The 16,852-nt window shown below is 47.8% G+C and overlaps 1 protein-coding gene across 3 annotated transcripts in view; it reads left to right on the top strand.

Annotated features, from left to right (window-relative positions):
* Window positions 1-16,852, top strand: part of CEP89 (centrosomal protein 89) — a 98,589-nt gene that overhangs the window by 20,577 nt on the left and 61,160 nt on the right. For all 3 annotated transcript variants that reach the window (XM_032170375.2, XM_058425626.1, XM_032170377.2), the window contains exons 5-7: window positions 3,488-3,590; window positions 12,145-12,173; window positions 14,345-14,387. In XM_032170375.2, coding sequence (XP_032026266.1) covers window positions 3,488-3,590; window positions 12,145-12,173; window positions 14,345-14,387 — 175 coding nt within the window. The remainder of the gene's footprint in view (window positions 1-3,487; window positions 3,591-12,144; window positions 12,174-14,344; window positions 14,388-16,852) is intronic.

Below are 16,852 nucleotides of genomic sequence, written 5' to 3'. Positions count from 1 at the left end.
ACAGTGACCTACAGAGACTCTTTCCTTGTTAGAAGGACAGATATTTTGTTTTTTAGGCAAGTCTGTTAGGGTGGCTTTAGGAGCCATGTGTAGTAGGAAAATTTTTAAATTTTAACGTGAAAAGTAGAAAATAATAAATAATAAAATGTTACCATTAGGGTTGATGTTGCCTTGTCCCCTAACCCCACTCCCTCCTTGGAAACTCATCTTTTCTTGGATTTGGAGTGCATCCTGGAAGTTTGTGTTTTTATTCTTTTACTACAAGTTTAAGTAAACAACTGTAGTAGTGTGCATGTGTGTGTGTGTATATTATATATATAATTTTTTTTGTTGTTTATTTCTTTTGAGACAGAGTCTTGCTCTGTCGCCCAGGCTGGAATGTAGTGGTGCAATCTTGGTTCACTGCAACCTCCGCCTCCTGGGTTCAAGTGATTCTCCTGCCTCAGCCTCCCAAGTAGCTGGGACTACAGGTGCCCGCCACCATGCCCAGCAAATTTTTGTATTTTTAGTAGAGATTAGGTTTCATCATGTTGGCCAGGATGGTCTCGAACTCCTGACCTCAGGTGATCCTCCCAAAGTGTTGGGATTACTGGTGTGAGCCATTGCGCCCAGCCAAGCCTTTTAAAGTATGTTTATATAAAGTATCACAAATTCTTTATGAAGGTATGTTTTTAGTAGACTTATTTATTGATACATAAAATATGCACAAGAAGTGGATAAATCATAAGTGTACATTTCGATAAATTTTCAAAAAGTAGCCACCACTCAGATTTTAAAAAAAAGTTACTTGTACCCTAGAAATCCCCCTTCTTCTTAGTCACTACTTCCCGCAGAGTTAACCATTGCCAAGATTAGCTTTAATCTTTAAAAATAACCTGAGATTAGCTTTGCCTATTCTGAAAATTCACATGCATTTAATTGGACGATATGCATTATTTGGAGTTTGGGAGTCCTCAGTTATTGTGTATAGCAGGGGCGGGTTCGTTCTCATTGCTGTATATTTTACTGTACAACCGTGCCACTCAGTTATTCATTTTACTGATGACAGAGACTTGATTGGTTCCAGTTTGGGACTCTTAGGAATAGTACTGCTGTGAACATTTGGGGATGTGTCCCTTGATGTACATATTTGTGTATTTCTGGTGGGTATATACTGAGGAATGGTATGTATATGGTCATAGGGCATATGTACCATCAGCTTTAGTACCAGTAGATAACTGCCAAACAGTTGTCCATATTGAGCATCCTCTTAATGCTTTTTTTGTGGGGGGGGAAGGGGGCAGAGTTTCACTCTTACTGCCCAGGCTGGAGTGCAATGGCACAATCTCTGCTAACTGCAACCTCCGCCTCTTGGGTTCGAGCAATTCTCCTGCCTCAGCCTCCTGAGTAGCTGGGATTACAGGCATGTGCCACCACACCCGGCTAATTTTGTATTTTTAGTAGAGACAAGGTTTCTCCATGTTGGTCAGGCTGGTCTTGAACTCCCGACCCCAGGTGATCCGCCCGCCTCGGCCTCCCAAAGTGCTGGGATTATAGATGTTAGCCACTGCACCTGGCCCCTAATGCTTTTTAAGTCATCTTATCCATTTCACATTTCCTTGAGAATAGTGAGTCACTTAATATTTTGACAGGTTGAACAAGGAAGTTTGTTCCTGGGAGATAAAAAAGCTTGAGGTCGGCTGTGCGCAGTGGCTCACACCTATAATCCCACCACTTTGGGAGGTGGAGGTGGGAGGATCATTTGAGGACAGGAGTTCAAGACTGGCCTGGACACCATAGTGAGATCCTATCTGTATTAAAAAAAAAAAAGTACAGGGCCATTTACTTTTTCTTTCTTCAAATGATGAGTATCTTGGGAGACCTGTTTGCTTCTCTTGAGCCAGGTCATCTTGGAACCATGTCCACGGAGACAGGTGGACATAGCAGCTTTAGCTCTTACTCCAAAATGCCCCTTCTCATGGGCGTCTTGCTAGTCCCTGCCACCACCTCCTTGTCAGCCCCAGGGATAGCCCTTCCATTGCCTGCAGTGCAGCCCGGCTAAGCCAAACTGATCACAAAAGCAAGATTTTACTGAAGAATCAGGAGAGCCAAAGGGCAGCCCACCCAGACAGCGCCAGTCACAGTTTACCACGTAACACCTGGTTCAGGCCGAGTGCGGTGGCTCATGCCTGTAATCCCAGCCCTTTGGGAGGCCGAGGCAGGAGGATCACTTGAGGCCAGAAGTTCAAGACCAGCCTGGACAACATACTGAGACCCCATCTCTACAAAAAATTTAAAAATTAGCTGGGCATGGTGGCATACGCTTGTAGTCCTAGCTACTGGGAGGCTGAGGTGGAGGATTGCTTGAGCCCGGGAGGTAAAGGCTGCTGCAAGCCATGATTGTGCCACTGCACTCCAGCCTGGGTGACAGAGTGAGATCATGTCTTTAAAAAAGAAAGAAAAAAAAGACCTGCTTCACTGTTCTTTCTCTTCCTCTTAGGCAGCCTCTGTCCCTACCCTCAGGCTCCTGCCAATGGGCATGTCTCCTCCTCATCAGCGTCAGGTCCCATTCCTGGCCCATGGGCCTCTCTAAGGGACACCTCTGTGTCCCTGCCATGTTGGGATGAAACAAAATTTCAGTAGCTCCTATATAGCTAACATGAATCGTTACCTATATAGGAGTTACTCTCAGTCTGTAGAGGGGAGTCCCTCAGTAAATGAAATTTACAGTGGACTTACATAATTGGTGAACATAGCAGGCTTCACTGAGAGTCCTCCCAGGGGAGATCAGCACTGCTTATCCCACATATAAATGATTAACACAGGCTGGGTGCAGTGGCTGTCATCTGTAATCCCTGCACTTTGGGAGGCTGAGGCAGGAGGATCGCATGGGCCCAGGAGTTTGAGACGAACCTGGGCAACATAAGGAGACCTTGTCTCTACAAAAAATTTTAAAAAATTAATTTTTTAAAATTAATTTAAAAGGCATGGCTGTGGTGGTGCATGCCTGTGGTCCCAGCTACTCCGGAGGCTGTAGTGGGAGGATCGCTTGCACGTGGGAAGTCAAGCCTGCAGTGAGCTGTGATCACACCACTGTGCTCCAGCTTGGGTGACAGAGGAGAGACCCTGTCTCAAAAAAAAGGGGTGGGGGGAAATTAGTAACATGGTGTCAATACCAGAGTGGAGTGGCATTGGGTGGTCCCTGGCAGGGATGAGGAAGGGAAGCTGCCCTGGCAACATGGCTGGGATTTGGAGCTCTCAGTGGCCTTAGCATAACTTTAATGGTGTTGCCTTTGCCCCCTAAGCTTTTCCTGAGGGCCTGGAAGTGTCATCCAGCCCCACCTGATATACCCCTTTTGTGTGTCACTGAGGAAAGCAGCTGAAGTGCCCATGGAGGGAGCTCCCAGTGGGGAAGGTTTGAAAGATGTTGGAATTTGTTAGGAGGATATGCTGTATATAAAGGTTACCTTTCTCATTTTTTTGCTCCTTTGTCTTTTATAACAAAAAGGTGCCATTGTTACCAAAGGTGGACAGTGAAAACAATGAAAATATTTCTGATCAAGATGGGTTTCCAGGCTCCCCTCCTACACCACAGCGGACACAACAAAAAGGTAGAAAAAAAAAGCCACAATTTTTATAAAATATAAGAACATTTTTTCATCATGAATATTGCTTATTTTTAGGAAAACATACCCATTGCCCCTTCATGCTGTAGCTCTGTGATTTTAACTAGGAATATAATTGAAATTTATTTTTTATTGAAAATGAGGGTCCAGGTGTGGTGGCTCACGCCTGTAATCCTAGCACTTTGGAAGGCCAAGGCTGGAGGATCCCTTGAGCTCAAGAATTTGAAAGCAGCCTGGGCAACACAGGGAGACATCGTCTCTACAAAAAGTAAAAATAAAAACATTAGCCAGGCAAGGTGGTGCACGCCTACAGTCCCAGCTACTCGGAAGGGTGAGGTGGGAGGATCACTCGAGCTTGGAAGGTCAGGGCTGCAGCGAGTCATGATTGCACCATTGCACTCCAGCCTGGGTGACAGAATGAGAACCTGTCTCAAGAAAATAAGGCTGGGTGTGGTGGCTCACTCCTGTAATCTCAGTACTTTGGGAGGCCAAGGTGGGCAGATCTCTTGAGCTTAGGAGTTTGAGACCAGCTTGGGCAACATAGACTCTCTCTACAAAAAATGGACATCCCATCTCTACCAGAATACAAAAAAGTAGCCAGGCATGGTGGCATGTGCCTGTGGTCCTAGCTACTCCGGAGGCTGAGGTGGGAGGATCGCTTGAGCCCTGGAGGCAGAGGCTGCAGTGAGCTGAGATCGCGCCATTGTACCCCAGCCTGAGTGACAGAGTGAAACCCCATCTCAAAAAAAAAAAAAAAAGGCCGGGCGCGGTGGCTCACGCTTGTAATCCCAGCACTTTGGGAGGCCGAGGCGGGCGGATCACGAGGTCAGGAGATCGAGACCACGGTGAAACCCCGTCTCTACTAAAAATACAAAAAATTAGCCAGGCGTAGTGGCGGGCGCCTGTAGTCCCAGCTACTCGGAGAGGCTGAGGCAGGAGAATAGCGTGAACCCGGGAGGCGGAGCTTGCAGTGAGCCGAGATTGCGCCACTGCACTCCAGCCTGGGCGACAGAGCGAGACTCTGTCTCAAAAAAAAAAAAAGGAAAAGTTATTCCACAGTCAATTGCTTCTAGATATTAGGTTTTTTTTAAAGTACAAGGTGCTGTTTTTTTTGGTATGTTAGCTAGGCTGGTCTTGAACTGCTGGGTTTAAGCAATAAAGGTAGGGATAGGATAGGGTCTCCCTAGTCCCAATGCTTGGGGAAAGACCTGGCCCACAGTGGCCCACTAGGAAAGATCTGTTGGGTGAATGAGTACGTGGACATATATATCTATTTGATTATCACAATGAGAGAATTCAGCATGTTATAGCAAAGGTAGGGAAAAATTTTCAGTTTCCTAAGAGGTGGCTCACATTTGAGAAGTGACAAGGAGAGCCAGGCATCAAGTGGACAACCAATAACTGCTTTATCAGCAGCCCCAGAGCTGCTTGGGCTCAGGGAAACATTTCTGTAAATCATTTCTCAGGGAACACAGAACGCCAGCCTTATAATCCTGGGGCCAGAAAATACCTGTTGGTCAGTTGGCATATTTTTTAAATATTAGATTTATGTAAAAGGTGCATCTCTTTTTAAATTACAAAAGTAATACTGTCTCACTGTAAAAAAAATACATAAATATATAAAGTGCATTAGTCCGTTTTCACGCTGCTGATAAAGACATACCCAAGACTGGGTAACTTATCAAGAAAAAGAGGTTTAATGGACTCATAGTTCCACGTGGCTGGGGAGGCCTCACAATCATGGCAGAAGGTGAAAGGCACATCTTACATGGCAGCAGACAAGAGAAATGAGAACCAAGAGAAAGGGGTTTCCCCTTATAAAACCATCAGATTTCATGAGACTTATTCACTACCACGAGAACAGTATGGGGGAAACCGCCCCAGGATTCAATTATCTCCCACTGGGCCTCTCCGACAATATGAGGGAATTATGGGAGCTACAATTCAAGATGAGATGTGAGTGGGGACACAGCCAGACCATATCATAAAGCTAAACACACTTACTTCTGCTCCCACAGATAAGATTTTTAACAATTTAGAGAGTATATGTATATAAAGTGCACACTGTTTTGTTACCTTTCATCTCACAACACATGCCAAATGTTTTCTTATGTCCCCAAATTTGGTTCTCTCCTGCCTTGTGTAACATCTGCATTGTGTGGCCTGATGTAGCATATATCAGTCAAAGTCCAATCAGGAGTCAGAACACACATAATGACTTGAAGAGGGAAATTTACTATAAAAAATGATTAATTATAACCGGTTTGGGAGCTGCGCATGGTGGCTCACACCTGTAGTCCCAGCTATGCAGGAGGCTGAGATGGGAGGATCACTTGAGCCCAGGAAGGAGGTCAAGGCTGCAGTGAGATGTGATAGTGCCACTGCACTCCAGCCTAGGTGACAGAGTGAGACCCTGTCTCTAAAAATAATAATAATAATAACAAGATTGCCTACTAAGGAGTAAAGAGAATACTCAAGAATTCAGGAGTAGCAGCTCAAGGGAGCAGCCACTGCCCCTAGGGCTGATGCTTCAGGAGGAAGCAGCTCTGGAGGAGCCTCAGCCAGAACCAAGATCCACACCTTCCTGGAGAGGATGTAGCTGTGGCCTGCTGGGTGGCCAAGAAGTTTGCTGAGGGGCTGCCCTAATGAAATTCACTGGGATAGGGGGCCAGGAGAAGCCACCATGGGGAGGTACTGCATGTTGCTGGCCACCCAAAAAATTAAAAAGAAAGAAAGGATCTGCGCATGAAATCCCACTTGTAATCCCAGCTACTTGGGAGGCCAAGGCGGGAAGATTACTTGAGCCTGGGAGTTCGAATCCAGCTTGGGTAGTATAGTGAGACCCTTGTACTCTAAAACCAGAAATTAAAAAAAGAAATTAATGCATGGAAGGAAGAGCCAGAGGAAGCTGGAATCAGAAAGCAAAGCCCCGGCTCCTCCAGCGCCTCTCTAGCGCCCCCTACAGAGGAAGCCTTCCATGGTGCCAACTGGCTGGGTGGAAATGCTGCAGTAACATGAGCTGGCCATGAAGGTGGATTTGGAGATGAGAGGCAGTGGCCACCGACATACTTGGGAACGTGCACTTGGCACACAGGTGGTGGTTGGCAGGGATTGCAGCTCCTGCAGTGATGCCTGGTTTGTGGTGGGCATTAAAAGCCCCTGCATACTTCTGAAAAACCCCAAACCCCAAACTGTAATTTAGTGGCTCAGGGCTGGGCCCAGAGGTCTGTACTTTTTTTTTTTTTTTAAAACATAGTTTTGCTCTTGTTGCCCAGGCTGGAGTGCAGTGGCGCGATCTCGGCTCACTGCAACCTCCGCCTCCTGGGTTCAAGCCATTCTCCTGCCTCAGCCTCCTGAGTAGCTGGGATTACAGGCATGCACCACCACGCCTGGCTGATTTTGTATTTTTAGTAGAGATGAGGTTTCTCTGTGTTGGTCAGACTGGTCTCGAAGGGTCTGTACTTTTCACAAGTACACAGAGGAGTCTGTTGTGGGTGATCCTTGGACAACACGTGAGGAACCCTGGCTTTTGGTGGTTTGGTCCTTGACTCTGTCGTTTCCAGGCGTGGCTAAGTTACTTACCTCATCTTCTCCTCAATCTGAGAGTGTCTGTCATAAATGAAGTGACAATGTAAAGTGCAGTGGCTTCCGTCAGTGCTAGTGATGATTAGTGTCTAAAGCCTGAAGCTTTCATCACCTGGTGCATCCCTCTGCACTCTAGCGAGACCCCTGCCAAGAAGACCAAACACACTTTGGGCAAGGCCCTTGTACCCTTGGTCAGAGCTGCCAGATTCATGCTTGTGGACGCTGTTCCCCTTTCCTAGATTCTTTGCAGACCCTTCTTTGATCCCACAGTCCCCTCTTGCTAGTACTTCCTCCTTCTCCTCCTTAACAGCCTGCTTTGTCAAGTGATACACTTCTCCAGGCCTTCTCCCTCTCCATGTCTCCTCATACCTCTCCAGCTTGGCTTCCCTCCCCATCGCACCACTGGACCAGAGACCTTCATGTAGTTAAGTGCACCGGGTGGTTTTCTGGCTTCATCTGATGATGTCTCAGGAGCATACCACGTGGTTAACATACCTTCTCCCTGGGCTCAGGACATCTTATTTCCTCCTGCCTTCCTGGGCGTCCACCCGTCATCTCCTCAGTCTAGGCCCTTTACTCTTCGAAGTACTCACAGCCTGCTCCCCAGTTTGCTATCATTCGTTGTGTGCTGCGCCCAGGTTTCCTCTCCCAGCTTCTATGCCATGTAACCATTTGACTTCATTCATTCATCCTCTCAGCCAGAACAGTCTTTTTTTTTTTTTTTTTTTTTTTTTTTACAGGGTCTCACTCTGTTGCCCAGGCTGGAGTACAGTGGTGTGATCACGGCTCACTGCAACCTCAGCCTGGGTTCAGTTGATCTTCCCACCTCAGCCCCTGAATAGCTGGGACTACAGGTGTGCATCATCATGCTTGGCTAATTTTTGTATTTTGTTAGACACAGGGTTTCACTATGTTGCCCAGGCTGGTCTTGAACTCCTGGGCTCAAACATTCGACCTGCCTTGGCCTCCCCACGTGCTGGGATTACAGGCATGAGACACCTCATCTGGCCCAGAGCCATCTTTTCAAATCACGAAGCTGGTAGTGTCCTCTTGCATGTCCATGGACCCCCACATGCGTCCCCTCATGCCCCCACATACCCCAGACCCTTTTGAACTGGATCTCTTCCATGGTTTCCCACCACCTGCATGGCCTGCCAGCCCCTGCTGACTGCTTTCCAGCTACTCTGCTGTTCTTTTATTTCCTCAACTCTGTGGTATTCCTTCCTGCCACTGGACCTGTGTACATGCTACTCTCCCTCCCCACTACCTAATGTCTCTTATATGTAGGCATGTGAAACGTGGTGAGTTGTGGGGTTTGACTTTTTTTTTTTGAGACAGGATCTTGCTCTGCGACCCAGGCTGGAATACAGTGGTGTGATCATAGCTCACTGCAGCCTCTACCTCCTGGGCTTAAACCATCCTCCCACCTCGGCCTCCTGCAGTGTTGGGATTACAGGCGTGAGCCACTACATCCTTATATGCTCAAATATATCTGAAAAGAACCATACCCAATTGATAACCATGGTTACCTCTGGAGAGGGGAAGGTTTCGAGGGATTATGGTCATGAGTGAATTTTGATTTATCTGTGTCATTAGAATTTTTGAAAGCAAGAATGTGTTCATGTCATGTGAATTTTCTTTCTATAAAGATTGGAATAGGGCCAGGCACAGTGGCTCAGGCCTATGATCCCAGGACTTTAGGAGGCTAAAGCAGGAGGATTACTCGAGCCCAGGAATTTGAGACCAGCCTGGGCAACATAGGGAGACCCTGTTTCTACAAAAATTTAAAAAATTAGCCGGCATAATGGCACACACCTGTAGTCCCAGCTACTCTGGAGGCTGAGGCAGGAAGATTGTTTGAGCCCAGCAGCTGGAGGCTGAGGCAGGAAGATCACTTGAGCCCGGCAGGTTGAGGCTGAGGCAGGAAGATCATTTGAACCTGGCAGCTGGAGGCTGAGGCAGGAAGATCACTTGAGCCCGGCAGCTGGAGGCTGAGGCAGGAAGATCATTTGAATCCGGCAGCTGGAGGCTAAGGCAGGAAGATCATTTGAGCCCAGCAGCTGGAGTCTGAGGCAGGAAGATCGCTTGAGCCCGGCAGGTTGAGGCTGCAGTGCAGTTTCCACCACTGCACTCCAGCCTGGGTGACAGAGTGAGACCCTGTCTCAAAAAAAAAAAAAAAAAAAAAGACTGGGATAGTACCCAGCATGACATCTTGTATGCAGCAGGAGTACGCCCAGTATTGAAGCCTTTTGCTGTTATTTTATGTCTATCCCCCTCACCCATATAGGTAATAGAAATGAGGAGGGTGAGGACTCTGGAAATCTTTTTGAGAAATGATAAATAAGAACACAGGACACAAAGTAGATTCACAGAACCAAGTGAACTGCGTGTACATTAAATGTACATTAAATACCAACACGAATTTGGGATGCTGTAAATTGTAAGTTTAATCTTTATCAGACTCTTTTTCTGAAAAGTTGATGACTAAGATAAAATAGCGTGATTTCCTTTGGGAAAATTGAATTGCCCTTTAAAAACTTTTTATTGTGATCATTTTTAATGTGTACAAAAGTAGAGAGACTAGTAAAATGAACTCCCACCTATCCACCTATGCATCTCCCCACTTCTATAGCTGTCAACAATTTGCTTATTTTTTTGAGGCAGGGTCGCTCTCTGTTGTCCAGGCTGGAGTGCGGTGGCGTGATCTCAGCTCACTGCAACCTCTGCCTCCCAGGCTTGAGTGATTCTTCTGCCTCAGCCTCCCAAGTAGCTGGGACTGCAGGTGTGTTCCACCATACCCGGCTAATTTGGTATTTTTTGTAGAGATGGGGTTTTGCTCTGTTGCCCAGGCTGGTCTCAAACTCCTGGGCTCAACCGATCTACTTGCCTTGGCCTCCCAAAGTGCTGGGGTTACAGGCATGTGCCAGTGTGCCCGACCAGCTGTCAACCTTTTGCCATTCTATTTCATGTAACTCCCTGCTCCCCCAATTTTATTTTGTGAAGAATTTAAGGGGGACATAGAAGACTCCATTAAATATGAAAGCAGTCAGATCTGAGGTAGCATTGTGTGATACCAAATCAAGACTATTGTAAAGATGTTATTAAAAATACATTTTTTTCTTGTTGTATTACTTTAAACATTTGCTCATTGGAAATTTGTTCAGTGCCAGCCGTGTGTCAGAGATGACAGAGCCACAGGCCTTTCCCCTCGCATCCCAGCTGCAGAGGAGGAGGTGCAGATAGCAAACCGTAGTCTGGGGTGCTAAGGTAGGCAGTAGAGGTGGTTGTCTCTCAGTTAGGGAAGGTGGTAGGGGGAGGGAGGTTCATCAGGCTGAACTCAGAAGGACAGGGCAGGATTTCACCTGGTGTCCAACGCAGGAGAGCAGTCCAGGCTGCCCCTGAACATTTGACTGAAAGCAGTTTGGTTAAAAACAGTTGATCAAGATGACTTTGGCCAAAAATGAGCTCTTCATTGATGAGTTGCTCAAGTACTGGTATTTTCAATACATCAGGAAGTAGATTTATTTATTTATTTATTTATTTATTTATTTATTTATTTATTTATTTATTTTTTGAGATGGAGTCTCGCTCTGTTGCGCAGGCTGGAGTGTCATGGTACAGTCTTGGCTCACTGCAACCTCTGCCTCCCAAGCTCAAGCAATTCTCCTGCGTCAGCCTCCCAAGTAGCTGGGATTACAGGCAAGTGCCACCACGCCCGGCTAATTTTTGTGTTTTCAGTAGAGATGGGGTTTCACCACGTTGGCCAGGCTAGTCTTGAACTCCTGACCTCAAGTGATCCATCCACCTCAGCCTCCCAAAGTGCTGGGATTACAGGCGTGAGCTACCGCGCCCAACCAGGAAGTAGATTTAGAATCTTGTATGTATCTCTAGCATTTTCTTCTGTTGTCTGAATTTTGTAGGGTTTTTTCACCTATTTTTTGCATGTGTTTCCAGTTTATTTTCAGCCAGTTATTTCTGCTCTGCAAATTAATAGTAGAAAGTTAAAAGCAACTCAGGGCCAGGCACAGTGGCTCACGCCTGTAATCCCTGCACTTTGGGAGGCCGAGGCGGGTGGATCATCTGAGTTCAGGAGTTCAAGACCAGCCTGGCCAACATGGGGCAACCCCGTCTCTACTAAAAATACAAAAATTAGCTGGGTATCGTGGCGCATGCCTGTAATCCCAACTACTTGGGAGGCTGAGGCAGGAGAATCATTTGAACATGGGAGGCAGAGGTTGCCGTGAGCCGAGATTGCACCATTGTACTCCACCTGAGGGACAGAGTGAGACTCCGTCTCAAAAAAAAAAAAAAAAAGCAACTCGATGTCCAACTTTTCACAACATGAATGTGCACAGGCAAACTGCGGTGTAAGATCACCTGCTTCCTAGGGTACCTGGATTACAGATGTGTGGAAGATGAGTAACTGGGTGATATTTGTTTTCCTTTCTATCGTTGAGACAGTTTGCTTCAAGGAACAACTATTTTTCTGACCAGGTTGGATGCTGCATCTAGGGAGGGTGGGCCGATAGGAGTATGCGACCATCCAGGGAGTGGTCGGCAAGATGTGTGGAGCGTGATGGGGAGGGGTGTTGGAAGGAGAGGAGGAGCCCGGCATGGGAAGATGTGTGGAGAGTGATGGAGAGGGGTGTTGGAAGGGGAGGGGAGCCTGGCATGGGAAGGGCTTGGAGACACTGAAGAGTTTGGCTTTGGTTCGGCAGCCACGTGAGCCATGGATGGTGCTCAGGCATGGGTATGGGAGAGAGATGACAATTTAGAGTCAGGCCCCAGACTGGCTCTGAGACCCACTTGCCCTGTGACCCTGTGAATTTTATCCCTGTTCCGGGCCTTGTCAAGCTCCTCTGTAGAAGGTGAATTTCTATGATTGTACTTTCTGAGTTGTCATATTTCATTATCTACTTTAAAAGTTTCTCTCTCTCTCTTTTTTTTTCATCAGATGGTAAACATCCTGTTCTGAATTTAAAGGTAAGATCATTTTTTTAAAAAACTGATTTTCTCAATAAATAGAGTTTTCATCATAATTTTTCATAAATTTTCAACAACTTTGGTGTTGAAACTTTGGCGGTGATTTTGGGGGAAAAATAAATCTTCCCTTAAGAGTTCTTTCCTGTTGAATATTTCTTTTAAATGCTTTTTTTTTTTCTTTTTTTTGAGAAGGGGGTCTCACTGTCGCCCAGACTGGAGTGCAGTGGCACAATCTTAGCTCACTGCGGTCTCTGTCTTTCAGGCTCAAGCGATTCTCTCACCTCAGCCTCCCGAGTAGCTGGGATCGCAGACGCATGCCACCACACCCAGCTAATTTGTTGTATTTTGGTAAAGACGGAGTTTCACCATATTGCCCAGGCTGGTCTCAAACTCCTGAGCTCAAGTGATCTGCCCTCCTCGACCTCCCAAAATGCTGGGATTACAGGCATGAGCCACTGTGCCTGGCCTTAAATACTTTTAAAACATGAGGAAATTGATATTTTCCATAGTTTAATGATGAAAGTAATGTATTAAAGGGTTAGAAACTACTTTATAATTAAAACGAATGTAGAATGAATAGACAATTTTATCTTTTGTTAAAATTATTTTTTGAGACAGGATCTCCCTCTGTGACCTGGGCTGGAGTGCAGTAGTGTGATCATAGCTCACTGTAGCCTCAATGTCCTGGGATCAAGTGATTCTTTTGCCTCAGTCTCCTGAGTAGCTGGGACTACAGGCACATGCCACCACTCCTGGCTAATTAAAAAAAAATTTTTTTTGGAGATGGGGTCTTGTTATGGTGCCCAGGATGGTCTCAAGCTCCTGGGCTCAAGCGATCCTCCTGCCTTGGCCTCCCAAGGGCATTGGGATTGCAGGCATGATGTGACGTGCCTAGCCTGAGATTTTTTTTTTGAGATGGAGTCTCGCTCTGTCACCCAGGCTGGAGTGCAGTGGCGCAGTCTCGGCTTACTGCAACCTCCGCCTCCTGGATTCAAGTGATTCTCCTGCCTCAGCCTCCCGAGTAGCTGGGACCACAGGTGCATGCCACCATGCCCAGCTAATTTTTGTATTTTTAATGGAGATGGGATTTCACCATGTTGGCCAGTCTGGTCTTGGACTCCTGATCTCAGGTGATCCCACCTGCCTCGGGCTCCTAAAGTGCTGGGATTACAGGTGTGAGCCACTGCACCTGGCCTTGCCTGAGAATTTTAATAACTAATTTGCAAACATGGAAATAGTTCTAACTTAAGTTTTTTCATTGTGCGATGTCATAGGAACTTAAAAATTAAACATTTCTCTGCAGAGTTAATTTATAACCTTGTCTACTTTGTCAGCAGAAATTAGAAACTTAATATCACACCACCATGTAAGGAAAAATTAACAAAAGTTCACAGCCTTCCCTTTCCTCTAGGTTTGGGGTTGAGAAGCAATATCTTACTGTTCCTTTCTCAGCATTTTGCAAATGTGCTTCCCTGCAGTTGATGGGGTCCTTTTTGCCCATCCCAGTGAGAAGAGGCCTGGCTGGATTTTGCTGAGGGCATCTCTGCTCAGCACTTGCAGCCCTACCTAGCACATGCTTCTAATGTGAGCCCACAGCCCGTTACTCACGGGATCTACCTGTAAGGACAGTCACTGAACTCAGTGCAGAAAGGCAGGAAGAAAGCTCAGGCAGGACTTCCTTTATAGCCTCAGAGAGCCCACCAGAGGGGAAGACACTTAAGGTCTCAGATTCAGGTATAAGAAACAGTGTAATCCCAGCATGTTGGGAGGCCAAGGTAGGAGGATCCCTTGAGCCAGGAGCTCAAGGCCAGCCTGGACAACAGAAGACCCCATCTCTACAAAAAAAAAAAAAAAAAAAAATTAGGTGTGATGGCCCATGTGTAATCCCAGCTACTTGGGAGGTTGAGGTAGGAGGATTGCATGAGCCCAGGAGTTGGAGGCTGCAGTGAGCTGTGATCACACCACTGCACCCCAGCCTCGGTGACAGAGGAAGACCCTGTCTTAAAAAAGGAAAAAAAGAAATAGTAGATATTAAAGTTTTGAAAGCTAAAACAAAGAACAAGAGTCAATATGAAGGAAATAAAGCATGCTTATATACCTGCTGTCTAATGACCTACTTTATAAAACACTAATGCTCTGCACTTATTCCTCTTATGTTCTTTCTTTCCTAGGATGAAAAACCTCCATTATGTGAGAAACCTCCACCCTCCCCAGGTATTTGCCTTTTGAATTATATTATGATTGAAAAGCTTGTTTTGGAGAATATCCAGATTAATTTTATCTGAAAATAAAGATTACGCCTTCTTTTTCTTGTATTAGTTGTTGAACTTTCACCCTTGCCTCAAAAGAGAGGGTCCAAACACTAGGTAGTGGACATATGTCCATACAGGATGTGCTTGGATCCTGGGAGGGTCGGGGTTGGACCTGGGGGGACGTGGACCTGTGGGATATGCTGGGATCCTGGGGGAAGGGAGGTGGACCTGTGGGATGTAATAGGGTCCTGGGGGTGGAAGGAGGACCTGTGGGATGTGCTGGGATCCCAGTGGGAGGAGTGGACCCATGATGTACTGGGATCCGTGCTGGGCAGGCAGGTGCAGTTATGGGCTCTGCTCTGAGGCTGAAGGCAGAGGGAGAGGTCCAGAGATGCTTTATGGGTTACGCCCCACTGAACAGTTTGGGGAGCTTCAGTGGCTTCCAAAATGGAGGTTATAATTTTTGCTGTTAGGTCTCACATTGTTACAAGATCTTTGGGGTGTCGCTTTTCTGGCCGGAAATGTCTGTGGTGCCAGTGTGCCTTTGCCTGAGTTCTTGTCCTGCGTCCAGGAAGAATGAGGTAAGCAGACAAGTGGAGGGTGAACAAGACAAAGAGGAGCTTTACTGTGTGTTAGGACAGTTCAGAGAAGACCCACAGTGGGTAGCTCCTCTCCGTAGGCAGGTCGTTAAGTGTTCAGCTCTCAGCAGAGAGGAGGCCCTGGAGTCGGTGGCTCCTCTCTGAAGGCAGGTCATCGACTGTCTCTGCAGCTCTCAGCAAAGAGGAAGCCCTGGAGAGTGTTGTTCTTCTCTGCAGCTGGTTATTCTGACCAGCTCCTAGCAGAGAGGAGGCCCTGGACTGGGTTGCTCCTCTCTGCTGCTGGTCCTCTGACATCTCCAGCTGTCAGCAGAGAGAGTAACTCTTCTCTGCAGCTGGTCATCCCATCTGCTCTGCTGCAGCTAAGCCCAGGGCTTTTATGGGCCTCAGAAGGGAGGAAGTACGCACCAATTGGTCCATAAGTGGCCATGGGTGGGCCTGGAAAAGGCACCACAAGTTCCTACTGCGGTCCCACGGGATGGGCAACCCAGTCCCCAGCCTTCAGGCCCTCCCTGACCTGAAGGTGGGACCTGCCTGCTTCTGCCCAGGAGCCCGTCTGCCTCCTGCTTCACAGTCCATGGCACCCAGGCTGCTTGCACCAAGAGGTACCTGCAGGCTAGTGCAGAGCCACCCTCAGCCCCACCTTGTCTTTCCCTCCTGCACTCATGGGTGCCCAAAGTCTGGAGGGGGCCGAGGCGGCAGGGTGCTGTCATGTCAGTGCTGCCCTGAGTGTGCACACTCCTGGCCGGGCTGTGACAGTGCCCAGGGTTTGTCTCAACCCACTCTGAGATTGGAGCAGGTGCCGGGAGCAGGGAGAGGCCAGGCAGCCAGAGCAAACGCCTGTGAGCCTGCGGGGACACGGGAGCTTTCCCAGGCCCCGGAGGGTGCAGACTGCAGAGACACCCAGGTCTTACACCTGAGAGGGCGACTGTAGCAGCACCCCATGAGCTCCTGTCCTGCCAATTCAGAAGGGGCGGGGCTCCCGCTTGTCCCCAGCTCCCGATGGCTCTATGGAGCATGCAGCCTTGACCATACCTCTGGAGCAGGTGCCCACAGTGGGGTGAAGCCAGGCAGTGGGATCAGGCACTTCCAAGCCTATGGGGGGTAGAGGGGGTCCTTCTTGGGCCCCCAAGAACACAGAGATTCTCGGGTCTGCAGCCAGGCTTGGGCAGCTGCAGCGGCACCCAGGGAGGGCCAGGGCTCCTGCCTGCTCCATGGAGCAAGAGGCTTGGGCCACACCTCCCGGCTCTAGAGTCTGTGCGGCGGCCACTCTAGATGGGCTGCTGCTGCCATCAGCATCACTGATCTGAAAATCCTGTTTTAAGTCTCCTCCACGTCAGATTGACTTTATTTGCACCCTTTCAATCTCAGCATTTTCAGTGCTGTATTCTGGGTGATTGCTGGGGCTCTAACTTCTGCGCCATGCATTCATTCTTCATGATGTGTATCCTGTGGCTCAGCCCATCCTTTTAGTTTACGGTGTTAATCAAACATTAACTTCCATGATTTCTGTGACACTGACCACATCTCTCTGAAAGTTGTAACCGTGCACATCCAGTCTTAGGGTTTGTGTTGCAGCCCCTTCTCCTCTCTCACTTGCCATTGGTGCTTCTCTGGCTCTGCTGTTTGATGCCTCTTGGGGTCCCTGAGATTCCCTGTGGCCTGCATGGGGATGCTATCTCTGTTTACTGTACCCTGCCTGGAGAGGAAGAGCCAGCAGGCCTCCAGGCTGTACTGACTGCTGCCTCCAGCAACTGATGGGGATGGGCAGAATGTGAGGCCCGCCGGGATCCGTGGGGACCCCTCTTCCTCCTGGCTTTCTCCAGCCCCC

This window comes from Hylobates moloch, unplaced genomic scaffold, assembly GCF_009828535.3.
Source record: "Hylobates moloch isolate HMO894 unplaced genomic scaffold, HMol_V3 SCAFFOLD_12, whole genome shotgun sequence".
NCBI classification, from domain to species: Eukaryota; Metazoa; Chordata; class Mammalia; order Primates; family Hylobatidae; genus Hylobates; species Hylobates moloch.
This window is presented reverse-complemented; position numbering and strand designations above follow the sequence as displayed.